The sequence below is a fragment of the Cydia splendana genome, chromosome 13, assembly GCF_910591565.1.
Source record: "Cydia splendana chromosome 13, ilCydSple1.2, whole genome shotgun sequence".
NCBI classification, from domain to species: domain Eukaryota; kingdom Metazoa; phylum Arthropoda; class Insecta; order Lepidoptera; family Tortricidae; genus Cydia; species Cydia splendana.
In genome coordinates, this window is record NC_085972.1 from 1998834 (window position 1) to 2024005 (window position 25172).

At 35.7% G+C, this 25172-nt stretch overlaps 1 protein-coding gene across 1 annotated transcript; it reads left to right on the forward strand.

The window, feature by feature from the left end:
* Window positions 1-5874: 5874 nt before the first annotated feature.
* On the forward strand, window positions 5875-24955 carry LOC134796414 (cuticle protein 10.9-like). Its single transcript, XM_063768617.1, has 3 exons — window positions 5875-5955; window positions 15613-15717; window positions 24624-24955. The coding sequence occupies exons 2-3, from the start codon at window positions 15613-15615 to the stop codon at window positions 24837-24839; spliced, it is 321 nt and encodes a 106-aa protein (XP_063624687.1). The 5' UTR covers window positions 5875-5955; the 3' UTR covers window positions 24840-24955.
* The last annotated feature ends 217 nt before the right edge of the window (window positions 24956-25172 follow it).

Here is a 25172-nt window from a genome sequence, read left to right on the forward strand (position 1 = left end):
AGATCTCCATGGTAACGTTACAGCCAAAGTATGCAAACCGATAAATAGTTCATTTCAGAAAAAATATATAAGTAGAAACAAGTTCATTCATATTTCGTGGTCAGAAATGCAGGCTTCATCAAGTGGTCACAAAAACAAATCAGCTGCAGGCTTTGTAGACTAGGAATCCTCTAGACCGAGTTTAGAGCAATTATTTCATGCAACCGATGATGCCAAAAATGCGGGGGTGCGCGGGGTGAGCGAAGTCCCGTGCCGTGATTGGTCCGTTCAAAGACACGGACGTCACACAAAGACACTTTCGACTCGAACATGGAGTAAAATTACCGTATGCATGGCAGAGGGGGTAGCGCGACTATGCTCAGTCTGGAGGATGTTTTGTCTGTGTAACCTTCTAACAAATTATATAATCTTTTAACAAATTAAATGTAAGGAATCGAATGGTACCTTTTTTTTTTCCTTTTTGGAAGTTAAAAAACACTTAAATTTTGAGACTTTGAGGTCTTGTATTTTTTTATAATTTCCATATTTTTAAGTGTTAAATTATTGTGATAAATGGCTCATTTTCTATCTATTTAACTAAATTTTTTTTTTAAAACTCAACGTGTAACATATCTAATAGTCGTAATAGGGATGTTACGACTATTACGAGTAGGATGCACAGCTGTAATGTTCCACTATGTGATGCGCCTTGGTATGTAACTAAATTTTATAATTAGTGACACAAATTATTCGTATTTTCATGCCCTTATTGGGGTTAAATTAAATAATTCGCGAACAAGCGTTAACTATATTCAAACGATTATTGAATAGATCTGACATTTAGCAAATACCTCTTTCCAACACGGTCCCATCACGATTGTCTCATATTGTAGGTAAATCAAAGACGAGGAAATAATAATGACTAATAAGGATCCTCTGGCTTGCCTTAGCCGGTCGTCCAGAGTAGACTCGCGAGAGCTTTATACTCTAGGGTAGATGTGGAAACTTAAGTGGCTATATGTTTAAAGTCCAGTGATACGTCTCTACCCTCAGCCCTTACACCGGTGTTGCTCTTGAGCCATCTTACATGTTGCTTTTTGTAGGGGCGTCTCATCGTCTATCGGATGCATACTTAACTATCGCTTTCTTAGGCGGGCGTCCAGTTTTTTATCCCATAGCCCAGTATTTAGTCCATTTTAGTATCTTAATTTATTCAATGTCTCTGTCTCTAGCGTGAATAAATTAAATTGCATAGTTAAAAGATGCCATTATGGGAATAGCGGGTAGAACAAGGCTTGAACAATAAAATTACAATTGATGATCGATCGCGCCGATAAGGCTGTAATTTGTTGACAGAGCTTCTTCGAATACCAAAAACATGACTGATTATTGTTGTCGTTGCGACATTAAAATGAGTGCTTGCATGGACAAATTTTCTATCTGGCAGACTGGCTGGTCAATAAAATATTGACATTATAGGCTAGGGGAGGTAGGGGACCATTTTGCAGTCGGGAGGCTCGGGCACCCCTCAACCCTCCCTCCCCCTTCGTTTACTAACATTAGCTCAAATATATACACAAAATACTACAAAGTTACAGTCATTTGTAAAATTAAGACGCCAATTTACAACGCAATGATACAAATTCAGAGCTTTGAATGAAACACATTGCGCGAAGTGTCGTGATGAGGATAATAGCTTCGCGCAAAGCACAAAAACTAAGTTCAACAAAATATTACTGTCACTGTCTAATTCAGAAAACATTGTGTCTGTAGAGTTAGCTTTTCTAATTTAAATTGGCCTCGAAATCCGTGACAATTAGGAGCAAGCATGATTTTTGCAAAAAATCTATTTCCCGCAATATTCAAATGTCTCTTACATTCAAATTTGAAAAATAAACCCGGCGAGTGCAACGCGACTAACGCGAGTGAAAACGCTCCATACAAAAAGCGTTTGACCTGTCACATTGGTTGTAGTTGTAATGTAATCCAGCGGAGATGTGGATACAACAAATGCAAGTGGTTGATTCCTACACGTCTCCCGTCATCTCCGCCTCAGGGTAAGGCCCAGCCTAAAGGAAGGGCCAAACTCTGAGCCCATCACGTTGATCACGTACGCAACGTATGAAATCTGAACTGAACCCTGAAATTTGTATGCTTGACGAGTATGTTTTCAAGCATACAAATTTCAGGGTACAGATTGTCATAATGCTGTATGCTCAGTTATATTTGGCTCATTTTGTCCTTGCCTCTAATCTTGGCAGGGGACTTAGCATGGTCGGACTCTACTTACCTATAACCCCTGCACTAAAATAAGCAGTAATACGATCTATAGCTTTCCTAACCATATTGGCCAGTGAAAGCATGTCATCCCGCGAATCAGGAAGTCCGTATCGTACGCTTGCAGATCTTTGACACGCTCCGAGATTTCGTATTGTCGAGATAACGATAACTCACGTAATATCCATATAGGATTTTGTTATGTTTGCATGGATGTCCTAAAAAGTACATATCATCGTCTACACTATTAAGGATGACTCACGCTAGACCGGGCCGGGACCAGGCCGGAGCTTCCGTTTTCTATGGAAAGCACCACGTGATCACCGATCACTCGGCCCGGGCACGGCCCGGTCTAGCGTGAGTCATCCTTTAAGAGGGGGCTCCCGCGAATTTGTAGTATTTATTTTGATTTTTTACACATTTTAATGAAAGGCAAATGCAATGAAAAATTCATACGGATGCTAGACTATATTTCCGAGGGCAGACTTTAAAATAACAATATCTCAGTCCTGCAATGGAATTCCGCTTGGTGCCAATAGAACGAAATGAAGTACATAGAAATACCTATCTAATGACCTAAATCTAATTTCTGTTGGTTTTTTGACCAGGCTCCATACAAAGTTGCCCATGGTACGGCCTCGGTGGGCGAGTCCGACTCGCACTCCGGGTTTTCCTATAAGTATTTCAAACAACTTTATGTGAAGCTACGAGTTACGACCATGGTAATATTGATAATACGTTTTGAGAACCATATATACCTAGGTTGGATCAATTAAGAATAATACCTAATAGTGAGTGGGTACAATAAATAACAACACATGTGAGGTTTATAGGCCATCAAAGGCACACATCATAAATGATCACCTTGTTAACCTTAATCTAACGATGTTTTTTAATTATGCTTACGATATTCCTTAGTTTCTAGTGTTTGTTGACGCACCTTTTATCTAGGTAGCCTAACACAACGTGACACGTTTAAATAAGAATACTTACCTACATAGTTATGTTATTCAAAATATTTAGTATTTAGTTTGAAAATGAAAAATATTAGTAAAACAAAGGGTTATCGATGAAATGGAATCAGTAATGAGCCAAAAAGAATTTTTAAAAATGTCGCCAACGAAGCCGGGCACAAAAACTAGTAGATCATAAAATGTAGGTATACAAAAAATTCTATACAACGTGTGTACGTTGTACATATACAGAATATAGCCGGTAGTAAAATATGGATAATTAATATAATTATGTTAGTTTCATAATTATTTTCCAATCAAGGATTCGTCATCCACGCCTTGTGCGACCTATCGCACAATTAAAATAGAGTTCATGGTTATTTTATAATTGGCTGATGGTTAAAAATTTTAAAAACGCGTAGATTAGTTACGAAAAACTGTCAGAGGCGTTATTCAACGCGGCTTTTTGATAGCTCGTGACATCGTTCGCATGTAATAACTTGGCAATTAAACTTCATGACCTAGTGTTAAGGGAATCAAGAGTGAAGACTGCAGTTTGAAAAACAATTGTTTTACAGGCATTTTTCCGTTAAAAATAAAAATAGAAATAAAAAAGGGCAAAAACAAAAGTTTCTTTAATTTATATACATATAAAAAACCCAAAAAGGATAATTATATTATGATTTAATGATATTTCAATATTATAAAACCCACAAGACAATTTAGTACTTACTACCTTACACCTTACTTCTTTTTATACATTTCGGTGACTGGTTAGATCATTTTCCCAAAATCATACCTGTACCACCTGTAGCATAATTTCTATTCGCATTTTTTCCTATTCTTCACTTACTCGTACACCAGACGCATTAATTCCTAACATGATTTTTCCATTCGCATATTTTCCCATTAGACAATTTAGCCACTCACAAATATTTCTTACGGCGTTTATTCTATAATCAAAAAATCGATTACCCCACCCCACTTACTTTTCAAAAAACATTTAGTTCACAACTTAGCTAGACCGCGGGGCTCCTATTTCTGGGCGGTTTGCCCTTCGGGCATCTGAAGCTACGAACGCTAACGAACCTAACCTACCTATACCTAACCTATTAATTTAGTGTGACGTCCATGAAAACATTACACTTTGGGGAAAAAAGTGTAGGTAGGTTAGGATCGTTAGGTAGCTTCAGATGCCCGAAGGGCAAACCGCCCAGAAATAGGAGCCCCGCGAAGCGGGGCTCCGTCTAGCTAATTTGTAAACTAAATGTTTTTTGAAAAGAAACAGTGCGGTGGGACCATGGTAATTCTTATCGCCTAAGAAATAAAAAGAATGCGAATAAAACGACGGAAAGTATTAATTATGAGAAAAAATTAACCTAGGAATTAATGCGTCTGGTGTAAATTAAGAATAGGAAAAAATGCGAATAGAAATTATGCTACAGGTAAAATATGATTTTGGGAAAATAATCTAACCAGTCATTTCGGTGGTAAGCACGGTGACAAGCCTAATCTATGAAGCCAAGTTTACAATTTTAATGACAGTCATCACTGACGAATTGCCGACGAATTTCTATTCACAAAACATAATTATGCTCGCTATTTCTCCAACTGTCATTCTTATAACAAGTCGAATACATACACGCGTGTTGCGAAAACTGTCTTAAGACATGATATAAGTATACCTAATGCCCATCGACGGTCAACCTTATTAGGCCTTTTCATTGGTCGTCCATTGTTGAGCGCTTCAATACAATATGTTCCATCATTACAAAGCTTGTTGGATATCAATACGTGTGAAGTCACGAGTTAATTTATAATTTTCCTAACAATACTTTATAGTTTGACGTTTTCAGTATGTAGGTACTTACACGGTGTTTTTTTAAACTCCGATAATTTCGGGGTATGGCTAAGTACATATACTGAATGGCATAATATTTCTTTTTTGTATTTTCATAAGAAGTAATTAATAGCATTGTTGTAACACGGACATTATTTAAATCCACCAAACAATTGACATAGTTTTCAATTGTTTGGTGGATTTAAATAATGTCCGTGTTCGCGATTTCGGGGTTGGTCCCATAGTAAAAGTTGCTCAGTGTAATCCCAAAAACCTCCCTGGCTACAGGAATGCAGTTATGTTTTAGCCACCGTATATAAAACCGTATTTTTTTTCTTTTTTGCAAGTTGAAACATTATTCTGGGCTACGTATACGTAGCCTATATCCTAGTATATCAACCGCTATGAACTAAAATAGTTCAAACCCGGGTCACCGAACGCGAGCAAAGGTTACACGCGACTTTTGGCAGTGATATTTACTCATGACTTTATCGTCGTATCACTAAGATCTGCTACCGAACTCACAATATCAACTGGCACTAACCAGTATAAATGGGCCTCTAGTCAGATAACAACTGTTTAGTTCGTGATTTTAGTTACACTGGTTGGTCTTGAGAACTATACATGTGTGGATCCCTGCATCTATCACGATAGGACATTGTGGCAACTTTAGTGTTAATCCAAACTTGCCAAGCATCTGACTCCTAACAGCTAGCATAACAGTTACATAGAGTTAAGTAAAGATACGTACGGTCATAGTTCAGTATACACGGGTTGCCCCATTGTGTGCAATGACGATACCGCGGTTAGAGTTCGTGGGGTACGCGATATAAGACGCGTACGGGTGTCCCGCGGCAACAGTTGACGATCGCTAAGGGTCCTGTGTGTGTTGTGATTGTTTTTACGGTGAGTTTTATTGTGTGAATGCACGTGTGTGTGATATTTTGTGCATTTTGGCAGTCTTTCAATTTTATTCAGGTCCTTATACATCAAGTCAAAAATATTGGACAGATCTAAACAAAAAGCGGTGTGAACAGGAATTTAGGTTTATGGCATGGATTTAGGTTCTAGGTTTTCCTAATTAATTTGTCTAATGTGACACTTAATGTTACTGGTAGTGACAGGTAGGTAAACCGTTGAAGATAAAGGGTTAGGAAAACACTAAATACCTGTAGATTTAGGATAACCTCTAGGTAGGCATATACAGTTACATTTAAAACCCAAAGTTTAGGCTTCAGTGAAAACCATTTTAAGTAACAGACAAAAGTGTTTTGTTTTTTAATAAATACTTGACCTATAAAAAGTATTAAAATAAACTTAAGACGAATTAAGAAATAATGAATATCCAATGAAATGACATTGAGATTTTAAAATCCATTCCGTTGGATTCATCGTGTTAAAGTTAGACCAAGCTAAGTTGGCTGCGATTTCTATAGCCCAGACTGTGCAAGTGTTATTTTAAACGTAAAACTTCTATGAGTAAGGTTATCAAAATCGCTGCAAACTTAGCTTGGTCTAACTCTAGTAACTTCCTTATACAAACTAATTTAACGCCATGGCTTAACAATAGACCATCCATCACCCATTGTACATCGACTATCGATTTATGTAATAACTGCAAATGAAGTTTACATTTTCACGTACTTTTACATAATGTGTGGTTCAAGGCCTGCATATATATAAATGTATTAGTATTTATTTGTAAATTTTATCTTATTGCATATAAGAAAAACTTGTCGTAATTACAATTAGGCTGTTCTCTGCCAGGACTAAAAAAAATTTCTTCGGATAGTAAAGATTATCGGCAAAATAACAACTAACCCCCTTATTCATAAACGCGCTACAAACCTCGATTAGCTAATAATATTCGTTTGTCTTTATCTGTCATTTTGACTTACGTATTTGTAAGAAAGGGATAAAAAATAATTTAACTAAATCAGGCCCATCAGTTTTATGAATAAGGGGAACAGTATTTATTTGTAAATTTTATCTTATTGCACGTATGGAAAACTTGTTGTAGGTAATTACAATTACGCTGTTTTCTGTCAGGACTCAAAAAGTTTTCTTCGGATAGTAAAGATTATCGGCAAAATAACAACTAAGTACTTAATTAATAAGTTTCATCATATCAGTTATGTTTATTGCTATTGTAAATATTTATAAAATAACAATTCTACTGATCTACATATAGATGTATGTAACGGTAACTCTGTAATTTATGAAGTCGAGTCGGCGTAAGAAAAACCTGATAGTTTTTTAAATAAAATTTGCTAGACACGTATACTGCGCAAGATACCCATGCAGCCATATAAGACTCACGCTAAACCGGGCCGGGGCCGGGCTGAAGCTTCCCGCACGTCGATTTCTATGGAAAGCACCACGTGACCACCGATCAGCCGTCATAGAAAATGATAAGTCGGACGCCTCGGCCCGGGCACGGCCCGGTCTAGCGTGAGTCAACCTTAAATATGTACCTACTTGAAATTGGAAATGAAATATCTATGCCTGTTTTTAACATAGAGCAAAAGTATAACATGAGGTACATTTGCTAGAAATGTAAAATACCTAATACCTATCATAACCTAAAATATAAAAAGACCAAACCTAACCTTAAAGTCTAGGATTAAGTTATTTCATGTATTTTCTAAATTACGACAATCTAAATTAGCCCATTATTATATTAATTATTCAATGTTATCAGTTACATAGATGTGAAAATCAATTGTTAATCCAGCCTAGGCAAAAACGTGTGAGTCTAGAACCGGCAGGCGCTAGGTTTTTACGTATTGGAGCAATGAAGATTTATTACGTCTATTCTGGTCTATTATAACAATGAGGGCATGGTTTGTAAACCCTATATAGATAAACTTACCTAAGCTTGCCAGATGGTCAAGAAAATATAGAGTCTGACGACTCTATATTTTCTTGACCATCTAAATTAAGCTACTAAATTACCAACTAAATTAATAATAAACCAACTAAATTAAGCTAAAAAAATATTTTTTTTTGTTTATTTTTCGCAAGATTAGATACCATGAACTTGTAAATAGTTCGTAGAGACGTATCACATGACCCAAGATAATACATAATAACACAAGTATGAATCATGACCAGACATCGTAAATTTTATAGCATTTTTGGTGCAGCGGAGTGGTGTTAACGGAATTGGTATAGATAATTCCAACTGAAATGGTAAATTAAGGTTAATATTAACGTAATTAACGCTAATTAATCATTAGAGTTGAAATTGTTTATACCAATTTCGTTAACAACACTCCGCTGCACCGAAAATGCTATAAAATTTACGATGTCTGATCATGACATTACGTGGGCGTCTAAAAAGGTTTATGAATAACTTTAACCTAAAAATTAATCATTTGGATTTCAACCAGGAATAAGGTAATCCTATAGCTGGACAATATTTTACAATCTACATACTAATGCTCAATAGAAGACACGTTGCTATTAACTCTATTAAGTTTAAAGATGACATGAACCGGGGCAGTTAAGTAGAAAATTAAAATCTGCGCGTGTCCCTATTACTCGTATATTAACACGGTAGCAGTGGCAGCAACAGCAACACTTAATTGCCGCTCGGTGCACTTTATATCTTTGCAATAAGATTTACAATCAGTCAACAGTGTGAATGACAGTAGGTACTTCTTTTAGGTCAGACAATGACCTTTCTATTATGTATATAATATAATCCGTATATTATTTCCATACTTGACACAACATACCGTTGCATCATGATTTAGATACCTAATTGTTTTCTATTAGATACAACATTTTATTTGACGTCTTGTAAACCTTGGCTTCTGAATTACGAGACATTCGTTTAGTAACAATTGCTAATTAGCTGTCTAATGGCCTAATAGCACTAATGTTGTATTTCAGTTCTCAGACTTTTAGTCTGATAATGATACGGCTACCGATTCTAGCGAAGGTCAAACGTCGTTAGTACTTCAATATATAAAATAAATTACGTGCAAATTATGTTTTACATATCATAAGTTTAATATTTAATATTTAACAAAAACAAAATAATTAAACTCAATATTAAAATTAAAACTAAAATTAAACTCTAACAACTATATACAGATATTTACAAATAAAAAATGGGAGCTAGCTCTGCGCCGGATGGTAGGGTGCCCAGAAGGCTGGTGGCATTGCCGCGCTGAATGGCAATGCCAATTCTCTGGGCAAGGAAGTACCCAGCCCTCTGGTCACCCGTAGCATCATTGAGACGCTTCGCTATTTATGTTTATTAATTATGTTTTATCTTTATCATTAAAATAGGTTGACTAAACATCGCTAAAGTCAACATTTTACATAGGTAGGTAAGTAAATTGACAACCGTTAATAAAAGTAGTCAAACTAGTGGCTCGGTAAAATTATGTTTTTTTTTAAACAAACGTTTTGAAACGAATGTGTGTAAGTATGATACCTTCGGTATGGTGCTTTAGCCCCCATTCGCACGAGAGCTTTTACAACGCGCGTTCAAAAAGCGCTTGAATCTGTCCGCACTCTAAATTCGATTTAACGACCAAGGCTTAAAGTCGAAAATCCAACAACGCTTGATAAAAAACGCCACCGCTGTCGTGTGAATACATACATGGTTATCCATTTGTGTCATCCAAACGCTTTTTTAACGCGCGTTGGAAAAGCTCCCGTGCAATGGGGGCTTACGCACACTACCTACCGTTCTGGTCCTGGTTGACAGTTTTTTAGAATTTTTGAGAAAACTATTAAAGTTAGGAAAAAAGTGTGAATGAAATATATAATCTTTAATAAATTCTAAACTAAAAAGGTTAGATTTAACATTAGACATCGCGAACCCCCATGGCTCAGCCATTTTGAATTTCCAAATACTGGATCGACATTGACTTACAAGCTTAAGCCACCATAAACGTTATTTCTAAGAAAATATGACATTTACCGTGACACTGACACACTTTGTCGCTGCCAAATCGTTGTAGGGTTAGCTTAGACATCCTTAGACAGACTTTAAAATTTCAGCCACATGCAAATCGAAAGAAATAACCTAGCTTAGCTCAAACTAATTAGTAAAGAAAACCAGATCCCATAAGGCACTCAAGCAATAAGCAAGCAATTGCAAATGCTAATTTCAACACAGAACAATTTTCTTTCACATTTCCTGGACAAAAACCTGCTGTCAAGTGTACGCAATCACATGTTTGCAAGATTGTAGACAACACAAAGACATTCCCTTTAGGAATCGATCACGCAAGGCCAACTAAATTATTGGCATACCTTTTTATGCAGATAACCAATGTCATGTTGATTATTTTAATTAGCTAACATTAATCATGAGCGTAATTGGCAGATGGTTTATCTTAAAATCACTGCGCTTAAGAGGTGTCACGCTGTGATGTGGGCTTCTTAGGTTCTTGCGGGTGGTTGATGCGTCTGATACTTAATAGTGGTAATGTATTGTGTACCTAAATGTGGAGTACTTACGCCTCGTAGGGGAGGGGGGGGGCGGTCATTCTCAAATTATATGACTGCGGTTGGACTCAACTCCGTCAAACTTTTTATACATTTAGTATTGGTTTGGCGGAGTTTAGACGCACGCACTAATTGTGGACCGGTGGACCAATTCCATTCCATTCATGCCGCAAACTACTTAGCTATTGAGTTACAAGAAAAAAATTGACACAAAAAAACGTTATTTGTTTTACAACAATATAATACTTACATAAATTATTACATCATCAAACAAGTGCCTAGTTCCAGCTAGTTACTCGTAGGAAAGTTGTAAGTTTTCTTTTGAACCGAATTAATAATATAAAATATAGCCTATGTCACTACTAAACTTTCGTAGAATGCAACATAAAATAAAACCATGGTACTTAATATGGGCTTAAAACTAGCCAAGCTATGCCCATATACCTTTTTCCACAATTACGTAACTAATAATAAGACCTACGTTGATTGTAAATATTAATGGAAATGAACGATTAGTACTTGAAAATTCCCTCATAACTATTTTGCAGCAGTAAATGCCAAATACAGAAACAGACATTCATATATTCGGATAATGGGCTAAGATCTCTTTGTGATTCGAATCTAATAAGAAATATTAGAATTTTAACAATTTACTAATAACTTGATTACTTTTTTGCAAAATTATTTGTTATTTCTATAATCAAGTTAATTGTTAATGGGCATTCATATCCTATTGAAACAATGAGAAAATCAGCATCGCCAGTAATTCGTGATATGGAAACATAAAGTATCTAGTAATTGCTGACTGCGCTGACATCTCCGCTATAAATTATAAAAGTCGTTACCAACACCAACCAACACTTACTTAATGATTGTATTACCTTCGCGTTCATTCAATGTTTACCTAGTTACAATGTTAAGAGCAGAATGTGCTAATGTTTTGTAAGAGTTCATAGGTAAAGCAATAAATCTACAGTTAAATTGAAAATGCAATGCAGGCTTTAAGCGTGGTTAATTGTAGTACAATCATAGTATCAAATATGTCAATATTAGCCATAGTAGCTTAATATATTTCAAACAAAATATCCTTAGTATCTTCTCCAGAAAAGTAATTAATTTACATTTTGTCTTATTGAATTTTCTCTCCAGTGCCTATCATCTTAAGAGCCAACGGGAGTGGTCATTTCTCCATACAAACGTACTCCTCGTTTTCCTCCGTGGTTTTTGAAGCTAGAGCAATGATTTTTTCAACACAGATTAATATTGTCAATATCTGTGTCGGACCGTTTTGCTTTTTTTGATATTTTTGTTTTTTAAGGCGCTAGAGCCCTTCAAAAATGGCCAAAATGGCCTAATTGACTATGCCGCAATGAGAGGCGTGGCATTCAAAACTGATATCAATTAGCCGAAAAAGCAAAACGGTCCGACACAGATAATTTCATAATCATTTAGATTTCCAAATTTGGTTACGATTGGTTAAGTTTTGGAGGAGGAAACAGAGGAGTACGAAACCTCGATTTTTGAGATTTTTACGCAGGATTTTTCGCCTTGTCCTTATCGCACTACTTTTAGGTGCCGCTTCCGTTAGCGAGACGGGTATATTTACCTAAAATATTTAAAACTCAGCTCCTGTTTCGTCTTAAGTCGATCTTCTTGATCTAGTTTAATTTACATGACATCGCAGTATTGTAAGTTAGTTATTCAAACTACCATTCATTGTAATACCTGTTTGTCTCTACACAGGCAATTATCACATTCTTTGCCATTTAATCTGTTTTGATCATAGTCTAATAAAACATGGTCTTCTCTTCCCAGAGTGACTCAAGCCTACGTCACAATAACATTGCCACTTTATATAGCGCTATCGCATATTATCATATAGCGCTGTCGCATGATGACGTAGGCTTGTGTCAGTCACGTGACCACGAAAAGACGGGAAGAGAGTACCAGGCGGAGTATAATATTATTATACCATGGTTTTGATCAAAGAACAAAAGCCGGGATGACACGTGTTCAATGTGCATTTAAATAAGGACCTACTTGTTGATCTTTTGAGTAGTTAGGTCTGAGGTAACCTAGAATAAATGTGGCTTTCCATCACAGAAGACCCCCTTATGATTCATGTGCAATAAGGATTTTTTTATCAGAAAATCCAACAGAAATAGTGATAGACAGGTCTTTATTGCACACGGAGTACCCTTCTCTGCTGGAAAGCCACAAAAGATCAGCATCTCTTAACTGTCCATTGGTGGACTTTATGTCTATCCAATAACTCCAATAAGGTTTACAAAACTAACTGACAAGTTTATTCAAAACAAGTCATGCGGCATTTTCGAACGAGCGAGCGAAGCGAAGGGAAGTTCTTACATTCGACTTGGATCACGCGGCTGGCTAGCGGCACGTCCCGGCATTTCGATGTATTTAAGCTGAACTGTCAGAAGATAGTTTGATACTCAAGAACTTAAGTAAATTTGTTCTAATTTAAATGAAATTGGGTAAACGTGTAGTTGAGGGCATTATATTTTAGTCATTAAATTATGAGCAGGCTCGATCAAGGGATTATTGAGGTAGAAGGGCTTAGAAGGCCAAAAACTGTTTGTGAGAGGTCTGGCTATTCTGGTCATTTTATTTGCAAAAAACATGGTCGAAATTTACCATTTTGATATAATTAGCAAGATAAAAATAAAATAATATAAACATAATATAGGTATTTGACATTTGACAGGAAATATTTCGGCTTAGCACAGATACAGTTTATTTTAATCTCTCCATGATGACTTAAATCCAGGGGAGGGACAGTCGTATATAAAATATAAAGCACTTTATTCGAAAAAATAGCGACATCTATATTACTTAACGCTAAACTTTGTTTTTTAATATGGCTTCACTTTATTTCGTCCGAACGTCTTAAAAGTCTTGTATCCAGCGCATGGATCAAACAAAAAAACATCTGTTAGAACAGATTTATTATGGCCATCGTTGCCATGGAGGCGATTGTCTCAAAAAAACAACTATGTCAAATAAAACTCAAAATATTATAACACCCCATTTATTGTCTGTACTACGACATAATTCAGATAAATAAAAATACTTTCAGTTTTACAATGTTAATAAAAGAAACAAAGTTTTCATACGCCATCACAGTTGCTGAGAACTTTATTACCAAAAAATTTAGAAAAATATTTGGCGGGTAGATTCACAACCTCCTGCGTGTAATTGTGTTTCGTGGTCAATTGTGTGTTATTCCAGCCGTGTATGATAGGTAATTTATTTACATCAACAGTCGAGTTAAAAGTACCTAATCTGTTTTCGTGTATTAATAAATATCCTGAAGCCTTTCTTCAAAGTCAAAGTTTTTTACGTTCGCAACATACTTCAGACGCTATTTATGCCCCTCCCCCCCTGATATTGACGTTGATATTTCTGGTTAAGAATTACAGATGGCACTTCAAAATGGATGCAAAAAAGTTCCACGAGAGGGCTCCTTTTGTCCCTATATACATATTATACATACTACTCTTTGCTAAAATCAGTCAAGGGCTCCACAGACCTTGCAATAAATCCACAGGCGATTTTTGATCCATTGGCGCCTATAGTGCGTTATAAAATAGTAGAAATTAAATAAAATGGAACTCAAAAATGTCAATACTAAATTGTTGCCATGTGTCTAAATTGTTGTGTGTGGTTCACGTCAAAAATGTGACAGTTACGTGGAAAGTGGTGCCCTCATTTATTTTCTATTTTATGTCGCACTACTTATACGAGTACCTAAGTAGGTGCAACAAAGTCAGTCGCTCTATAATAATTTTTGATTAACTGCGAGTTCTCAGTTCGGGGCGAACTACTAGTTATATCAATTTTGTAAGATCCGATCGTGTTAAAGCGAAGGGTCGTATCGTAACCGCCATAGATGTATGTAAATCTATAATACCTTAGGAACAATATGCACGCCAATCGAATTGTCTCGAAAGACAAAGGATGCGTTATTTCGCAAGCCGATTCGGTGAATCGTTTTATTGCGATGTGCAGGATAGAATAGGTCGCATTGCATGTTTGCAGCGATAGGGTTTTTTGAGTACACAATGTAAGTACATTGGTTAAAGGAAGGCCTTTAACTGTGAATTAAACTTGCAAAATTATGAAAGACGAGGTTAAAAAAAACAAATTGACCTACTCAATTTTGTCAGGCTGCTAAGCAATAAAAAAAAAACAACGGGTTGCACTCCGGGAGTGCCGACAGAAGTGAAAACTCAATGACTAGTCCAAAATGACTGCAGCACTATGTATAATTGACCCATCCTCCTTTCTATTGAAAAACATTAGTTCCGAAATTGCTGGCCAGTGAGCTTAAAATTGTACCGTTAATTGTTCAAAATTCGAATAGAAATTGTAAAGCTACCTTGCAGACCTCGTATCTAAATATATTTGGTCATGATATTTTGAGTTTTATTCACCTGTACTAGAGTTCACTTTTATTAGCGATTTCATCAAGATGTAGCTTTATTGAATTATATTGGAGTGATATAAAGTTATGTAACTGTGAGATCCTCGTATTTCAGCCCGTACAAGATTAGAACATTGAGCTTTATTGCTTAATATAAAAGTCCAGTTTTAAATAATTGACCTGATTATGATACGTTATGACTAAAGGTCTTTGGTGAATAACATTGTCCGTGACACATGACGTCAGCGTTACGTAACGCGTTCGAATCGAGTTTATCATTTTTTCCCCACCTCAAAAAGTGCTCAGCGCCGCTAAAGAAGTTTTCACTTCAAAAAATGATCAATATTAATTAATATTTAGTATAAGGGGTGTAAGCTAGGCAAATGCAAATTCATTTAGGTACCTTTATTCACCAAAATCAGTTACTAAGCCAATTAAGTTTTGACGCTACTGCGAAACACACGGTACAAACATACATAGTTAGATACTCTGCTATAAATGGCTATAATTTTAAAATCGTATCCCTTCCCGTAGTCGGGTATAAACATTTTTTGAGCTAAATCAGCTACCGCGTAATGTTATCACTATCAGGCACCGGGCCCAAAATTATAAATGATGTATTACTTATAGAAATGTATAATTTTCAACAGATGTGTTCCGCAAAATGGTTGATATGTACGTTGGTGGTGGTGTGTGTGGCCGTGCGACAAGCCTCAGCAGCGCCAGCCCCGCAACAGGAAGATCCGCCTATGCCTGTAAGTACATATTTCTACCTTTGCGATCCCTACATTAACTAGTACCGTAAAATGGGGTGAGTAGGGACAAAACTGACATTCAAACCTCGATAAAACTTTATTTTTACATGTGGCAAACTGATTTTTATACATAATTAATATTCCGGTCGTTTGAATTTTAGTTTATTTATGATTTTGTACAGTTCCATTTCATAACTTTAAAGATAAATACGAAATAGTAGGAAATCCCAGCTCACCCCGTAATAGGGGTGAGGAGGGATTTCCTACTAAGGTGAGTTTTGAAAATTGTTGGATCGACACTTTGGGATTATGAACATTATAATAGCTTGATTTGTTATTAGAATATATGATTTACGTTGCAGCTGGTAGCCTGTAAAAACCAACTCACCCCTCTGTCATCCCTCCTCACCCCATTCATAACCCAACTGTCCTCGTAATCCCTACTCACCCCATTTTGGTACAGGGTACCCTAAATACTGGATTACTTAGGTACTCCATGAGTGTGAGTGTCACTAACAAGCGTATTCTGATTTTAATAACAGGTTATAAATTAGATCTGAATTAGTTATTGATCTGATCTGACAGTGTCAAAAGTGACGTTTTTGGTCGAAGAAATGTAACTCCAGTAATTAATTGAACCGGTATAAATCAAGCATACTTTGCATCGGGTCTTTCGACCCGATACCGCAGTGATTGAATTTATTAACAACTAATAATGGCATTAATTGTATAAATAGCAAATGTGTCAACCTAACATTTAACGCATTTAGCTAAAGGGCCCATAAAACTAAAAGTTGTCTGCCTTAACATATAAGCAAGGATGCGCATCGGCAATAATTTAAACAAAACGTGCATACCTTTGACCTACACGAGTGCAATGCATTTGAGAATTTTATACGACATATAGCATATAACCCCTTTGTAATAAGACTATAAGGGCTACTTTTCAATGAGTGTGTAAGAAGCTTATAAGCTTTATTAACATTAAGTTTTCTTGGGAAAGATATTGCGACAGGATGTGAAGTCCTACTTTAAATGCGGATGACATTTTAATGTTAACGTAATTATAAAGGGAATTCTGGATTCAGGTTAACGCGCGACCTTAAGCGACCTTTGGTTTAACCTTGACATTGAAAGGTCGATATGATTTTGTTAAGTTTGAATAAGACTAAGCTTAAAATTTAGTAGATTAGATACTCGTACTGTTTTACAGTTCTAATTTTTCTTTTTCATACTTGACTATGCGATTTCATGTGTAACACTAACTGATTACAAAATCGAAATTAATTTGTAGTGGCCTTTACTTCCGGGTACAGACAGCGAAATAGTAGAGTGTATTCACTTTCGCTGTCTGTACCTGTTATAATTTTCAAAAATATGGTTAATACTTTTGGGATACTTTTTTGCGGTCTTTTTTGTAGGTTCTTATTTTTTTTCGTATGAATGTGACTCTTCACGACCCGCACGCGTTGGTCCCTATTTCATATTACGAACCAAATAATTAAACTTAGGTTAAATAGATAGAGTATCTTTTTCATAGAGCACACAAGCACTTATCTGTAAGCCTATAAGCCTATCTATAAGGAGCCTTATCTGTTGCATCAAACCAATTATGCTAACCATGAGAACACAGGCATAATGCTAGCCCCTAATTGGCGTTTTAACCGCCTTTGTGCACTTTTAATGCTTATCTAGTTTATTTTAATCATTAATTGTAAGTTAAGATCGCACATTGTCTAGTAGAAGACCTACGTTTAATTGCTTTTTATGTAGGTATTTGCCGTGGAAACTTAGTGCAGTCAGAATAATTAAGTCATTAGGTATTAGGTATCCAGATTTGTTCCACCATCCAAATGATACTAAATGTGTGAAAAGTTTGACGGAGTTGAGGCTGACTACAGTCATGTACCTAATTTGAGGACGACTCAAAAGTATCGTTGCAAATGCCATGCAGGGATACGAGTATTTTGGCGCGACTCTACAATAATTATAATCTTAAAAACAAATATGTTCATCTAATAACTTTTACAGTGGAACCTGGATAATTGCAATCTCAAGGGACCGGCCATTTTTTGTCAATTAACCAGGTTTTTCATTCAAGCAGGTCGTGTCAATTAACGAGGTTCAAGAAATCGTTGTGTCAATTATAGAGGTTTTCATTAATAGAGGTTGCGTTCTGACAAATTTCTTTTATGGAGGTGCAAATAACCATTGAAAGTAGATTTACACGCTTAAATTCTGGGTTTCTGTTCTATATATTGCTTCTGTCTATACTTGTACTTTTGGACTACATTAATTACTACTTTATTATCTTATTAATCATTTGGGTTTAAAAATTCCCTTGAATTGTAGAAGAAAGTCTTATTAGAATGTAAAAAGCATACTTTGTTTTTGATTAAATCAAAACTATTTCACCTACTACAGGCTGTGATAGATACCCAATAAATAAATTGAATTCTGGATGAAGATATAAATAAAATGATCATTGCTATTAAAATATTGTTTCTGCTGTCTACAACTACATTATTTCAATTACAGAGGTAATAAGTAAGACTCGTTTCAATAATAGAGGTAAAAAGAAAAGCAAAAATAACGGATTTTTTTAGCACAGTGTCAATTATAGAGGTCTTAGTTGCGATGTGGTCAATTACAGAGGCAAAATTACGAAAAGCACTAAAATCTAAATTGCAATTATAGAGGTTCCAAACTTTCAATTATAGAGGCCTTTTGGTCTCAAGGGACCGGGACCGGACTTTTGGTTGCAATTATTGAGGTTTTCCATTTATCCAGGTGCCAATTAACCAGGTTTCACTGTATATATATATTTTTTAAATAAATAAACATTTTGGCGACACAACGGTGTTTTGCTGATGCGTCACCTGTTCTGATGTAGGATTCGGTAGATTCCCACGGACCCTCCAAAAACCATTGCTTGCTCTTGCTTAGTAGGATTTAAAACCAGCCAAACAACGATGAGGAAATTTTAATCTTTTGATCTCCGACCGCCAGTTGCATCCTTATTAACTATTCAAATAAAACTGTAATTATTTCCTTTTTAAGATACAGTGAAGAATATTTAATTGCTAACTTAATTAGATTGCCTTTTTAGTAGCAAATACTTATTGATGCGTTGAAGTTATTTGCGATATTTGGAGTAAATGCCATCATGATTTAAACATGGCAGAAGATATGCGACTTTGGTATTTCTATTATGTTGCTTCATAGTGTGAGTCAGCCAAGAGACATCTGCGAAGTGTCAATGATGGCATATTATCGATGCTTCGATATTGTAGCATTTGCAGTTTAATGGCTTGCCTTAGTCGGAATTTCCAAGCTTTAACGAGATTAATCCTGATAAGGTTAGCATCGTTTAATAGGGTACCTGTGTAATTAAATAATAAAAGGAGGGACGAATGTTAGCCTCATCTTTTTTTGTTCTTTTCCCTATTTGAAAACCAGCTTCAAGTTGTCTCAAAAAATTATCTTTGAGCAACAAAATGAATTGCATATTAGATCCCACTTTTCTAACGAAATATTTACTAATTTTACAATCAGTTTTTGTTTCGTCCAACTTTTCATTTTAACGATTTATTCCTAGACTTGAGTTCACGCATACATCACCAGGCTATTTATTACCTATTAACAAGTGGGTTTTATATTTCTCACGCTAGTCCTATTATTTATGATTAGGGCTTGAGGTTATGTATCCCCATGGTATAATAATATACTCCGCCTGGTACTCCATTCCGAGATTCGCGTATGACCTAACTGACACGCGCCTACGTCATCATGCTGTTTACAGGTTCTCAAACTTTGAAATGTGGGAGAATTTTAACCAACGGTGAAAATTATTTTAACGGCATTAATTTTAAGTTATTTATGTAGAAACATAGTAAAATAAAACAAATCTAATGTATTAAATTAAACTTTATTTATCTATACAAGACAAACGTTTAAAAAACTAATTCACAGTTACACATTAATTACCAAGCTTACGACGTGAAAAGTTTGGAAAACACTGCGACTGCTGACACTGAGCGAGAAGGAAATAACAATTAACACGCGTTCGACAAGGATGACGGTCAGGGCATGAAGTTATCTAGATCCGAATTGTCAAATGTCCACAGCGCTATTCTGTGTTGCCAGTAGTATAAACAGAATTACCCGAAAGTCTGAAATTTCTTTCGTGAATCGGAAGATATTGCTAACGAGTAATTAAAAATGACGTGTTATTGTAAAATTTAAGCTAAAATACATATAAATGAAAATTATAAAATTATAAAGAAATATTTTAACTTATTAACCATAGGTATAATCCCAACAAACAATTAGGCGACACTTAGCACTTATTTTATCACCTAAAGACATATAACGGCTGGAGAATAGCTATATACTCTAAGCTTACAGGCTCTGGTGACATCAAGGTCTTTAAGAAGTCCATGTATAGCTTTAAGATCCACAGTAGCCGTTTTGGCCGCTATAATGGATCTTAAGCAGCTAGTGTTATAGCTCAAAGTGAATTCTACCACCTTAACATCTATATGAGTAATAAGCAGCTGCAATTTTCACTTAAGGTTCTAAACAGGCGATAAAAACTCTTTTATATCTCCGTTACTCGCAATCGCTTCTTAACTCTCTTGTCTCATTTACAGTCGAAAAGAGAAGTTATGAGTCACTTTTATAGATCATGTAGTCGCAGACGGGCGTTATTCAATACCTTAGTACATCTTATAGTGTTATTAGAGTCTTACTTACAACCTAAGCCTATAGCGCCATGTTAATATGACCGATGAATCAATAAGCAAAACGAAAACTGTTAATTAGAACGTAAATACTTAATAAAAATTGATAATTTTACTCAATATAGACATAATGTTAGTATTGTTGTATTTAAAACCGGACTTCACGTATATTGTGTAATTTTGCGAAAATTAAATACGGTGGACCACAATTTAAAAAATATTATATTCAGATAAATATGCAAAGGATCAGAGGCCCTTTAAAATTTTGTTAGTAATACATATAGTTATTGACAGTGTAATTAATTTCGCCATCATAAATCCGCAGATAACACCGGCATCGGTGAACTAAAATAATTATTTGCTTTTATTTATCCGCCATTACATTTCACTTCAAGCTGTCACAGTGCAAGCTTACAAATAATAATACAAAATGGAAACATCTGCAACCAAAGCAGTCAGGGCTAAGGAAAAAATGTGCAATTACCTTCTTGAGTGTTACAAATATTGACTTTAAATGCTAATATACCATCTAAAGCTGAAAGTATCATCTATATAGCTCTACACTACTACTCAAACAGTTAGTAGTCGCTTATTTGGCACCCTTTTAAATCCTAAGTTGTTAATCAACGCTATTACAGCACTGCTTTAGCGCTCTTCTACTACAACAGTTTGTAGTCACCTATATGCAACCCATATAGCTCCTAAAGAATTAATTAACACTATTGTAGCTCCACTATACCGCTCTTATGTCTCTTTTTTTATCCCCTAACCCTACTGTAGCACTGTTATAAATCTTACGGTGATAAAATTTGTGCCCAATCCGGGGTTAAAACGGGGTTATAGCCGGCTATAACTCCTATTTTTAGAGTACTAACAACACCTAAAGAGTAAATAGGCGCTTATATAAATCTCTTGTAACCCTTAAATTTAGCGCCTAATGTTAGTTGGGATGTACCCATGTAACATGTTATGTTGAAATAAAGTGGCAATGTTATTGTGACGTAATCGCGTGTCACTCTGGGAATGGAAGACCATGTTTTATTAGACCATGTGTATCCCTATCCTATATAGGACGTCGTAATGGTAATAATTGTAAATAGTTGTACACAGGTTTTTTAGGGTTCCGTACCCAAAGGTTAAAACGGGACCCTATTACTAAGACTCCGCTGTCCGTCCGTCCGTCCGTCTGTCACCTGGGCTGTATCTCACGAACCGTGATAGCTAGACAGTTGAAATTTTCACAGATGATGTATTTCTGTTGCCGCTATAGCAACAAATACTAAAAAGTACATACGGAACCCTCGTTGGGCGAGTCCGACTCGCACTTGTCCGGTTTTTTATGATATAGGAGGCAAACGAGCAGACGAATTGCCTGATGGTAAGCGATTACCGTCGCCCATAATTAATAAGGTACCTAAGTTGTTTCAAAAAGTTGACTTTCTGGGCCGTTACGACTACAAGTTTGGTTCTAAAAATAGGACATTATTGTGCCTAAAGAAGTATTAAGCAATGACTAACATTCATTATGCGTCTAATCCAGCTGATTCTAGAATAATTACTTAATTCGGTTCATTTTGAAATCTCACATAATAAGTTTTAGTCGCTGCATCGCAAGCTCTGTGTCGTGACTCGATTTTTAGGTGCAGAAAATTACAGGCACCTAAAGCGTTGTGAAATCACAACGAGTAGAATTTCCAAACAAAATAATTTTGAAAAGGAACCCCATCAGTTGGAATTGAAACCAAGCCTTTATGACTTATCTTTATGAGTCCTATAAGAAACAAAAAATAAGTCTATAACTTAAAAAAAATTGACACTATTAACTATTTGAAAACTAGACACTGAATGAAGTGAACTTTACAAAACATAATTAGTGTTTAAGGATGATCAGTTAAAATTCTTCGGGTTCCTCTTAAGAACCTCTATGATACAGCATACAGCACATAGGTACATTAATATTACAGACAGGCCCAGTCCGCAGCTGTCCTTATGAATCATGCTCATCAACCGCACTGTTTATGAAACCCTGCGGCTACGGCCGATAATTCGATACTGTACAATGAAAATGTCAACGGTGCTTTATGAAGACATTATGGATAGTGAAAAGCTTGGAGGCTTTGTTCATTTATTAGTTATGACAAGTTAATTATTAATAATTTGCCTTTTCCCTTAGGGCCATTATTCGGGATGAAAGTTTTATGGAAGTTGAGGTAAAGAAGAGACGCTTTCCAGATAGATTTTCGTACGTTGACCCGCCTGTTGCTATCTCTATAATATTGCACGCACATAGAGTCAGTAGGTACATGAAAAGTCTGCAGCGGATTTGATAGCCCACGCAGTGCGCGTGTTATTTTTAACGTCAAACTTCTATGAAATGATGACGCATAAATGACACTTGCACTGCGTGGGGGGTAAGTAATATAACGTATACAAACCTATAATATATTGCTCAGAATATATAAATTCAATTAGTATAATTTTGAATGGCATAACGTGCAATAAGTATAACGTGCGATACGTATAACAATAAATTCTATAATTTTATAATGTATAATGAACTTTACATATAATATCGTTTATGATAAGTATTTAAAGGTATAACGTTGAAATAATATAATATACAAAACAAATACCACGCAATAAACCTAACCTTTTATTTTTCTGGGGGGTAACAGTTCTAACCTAACCTAATACTTTTCTGGTAGCAGTTTCTTTCTCTGAGGGGTCACAGTTCTAACCTAACCTAACCTATTTTTATGGTAGTAGTTTCTTTTTCTGTGGGGTAACAGTTCTAACCTAACCTAACTTGCTTTTCTGGTAGCAGTTTCTTTCTCTGAGGGGTCACAGTTCTAACCTATCCTAACCTATTTTTATGGTAGTAGTTTCTTTTTCTGTGGGGTAACAGTTCTAACCTAACCTAACTTACTTTTCTGGTAGCAGTTTCTTTCTCTGAGGGGTCACAGTTCTAACCTAACCTAACCTACTTTTCTAGTAGCAGTTTCTTTCTCTGAGGGGTCACAGTTCTAACCTAACCTAACCTACTTTTCTGGTAGCAGTTTCTTTCTCTGAGGGGTCACAGTTCTAACCTAACCTAACCTTCTTTTCTGGTAGCAGTTTCTTTTTCTGGGGAGTCACAGTTCTAACCTAACCTAACCTACTTTTCTGGTAGCGGTTTCTTTTTCTGGGGAGTCACAGTTCTAACCTAACCTAACCTACTTTTCTGGTAGCAGTTTCTTTTTCTGGGGAGTCGTTCTAACCTAACCTAACCTACTTTTCTGGTAGCAGTTTCTTTCTCTGAGGGGCATAGTTCTAACCTAACCAAACCTATTTTTCTGGTAGCAGTTTCTTTTTCTGGGGAGTCACAGTTCTAACCTAACCTAACCTACTTTTCTGGTAGCAGTTTTTTTTCTGGGGAGTCACAGTCCTAACCTAACCTACTTTTCTGACAGTAATTAGTTTCGATGACCTATGAAATACTGATCGAGCTATCCAAATAATTTTACTGATGTTTTGTTCAGATACTTATCTGAGATGTTATTCATTATTTTAATGTATATGCATAATGAATGTTGTATTAAATGTAATTACTTAGTTTATTTGTATGTTATACCAAACAGCGGTATGTATACTGTATGTTATATTATTTTTATGTTATACTTATTGAAAATATAGATTTAGTGCATTATACATAAGATTAGTAGGTATACGTTTTGAATGTTTGTAAACTGAAATTATACCAAAAGTTCGTATTCATTATGATACGCACCCCTGCGTGGGCTATCAAATCCGCTGCAGACTTTTCTTGGTCCGACTCTAATTATATTGCTGTCAAACTCGTACGGTATCATGGGCGTTATTTTTTTTTTACTGAGTAAATATTTTAATTGGGCTTCTTAAACAACATTTTGTCATAAAATCATTACAATTTTATAATTACAGTCAGTTCAAGATAATCTTAACCATCATAACGTGTCTCAAAAATCCGGTTGTGTCCTGCTTAACTGGGGGTATATTAATATTAACCCTATTATAACACCTAAGAGCAATATTTTTTAATGTTTCTAATCAAAACCAGTAAAGACTAGTCACCTAAAATTATCCATAATAGTCCGAACCATGTTTTTTTTTACATAAAAGTTAAATAATATTTTTAATCCTTTCCAGTATGAATACAAATACGACGTAGAAGACCAAGAGAAGGCCCTCTTCTTCGGAGCGAACGAAGCTGGCGACGCGCAAGGCAAAGTTAATGGCGGCTACAAAGTACTCCTACCTGACGGTCGTCTCATGACTGTTGAATATACTGTGGAGGGAGAAAGTGGATTTGTACCGAAGATCAGCTTCGAGGATAACGCTAATCCGTTTGGGAAAGGGAAATAAGTGAAGGATTACTTGGATTGGGAATATTGGGATTGCCTGTTCCTGGTGGGAAAAGAGTTTGTGATTAAAACGTAACAGCATCATTTTTAATTGGCGATTGATGGACTTTTATGTTTTTGCAAAAAGGTTTACGAATTGTCAGTTGAGTCAAATTTATTTTCGTTGTCTTGTTTTTGTTCCAAAAATTGTGATGGAGTTGATGTTAGGTTAGGTTATCATGTAAAATATAATCTACAGGTTAGAAAGATGCAAAAGTACTCGACTTTTTTTCTTTAAATTTGAGTCTAAAAAATCTAGATGATTTGGATCTAATACTATGTCTTTTTCTATCAG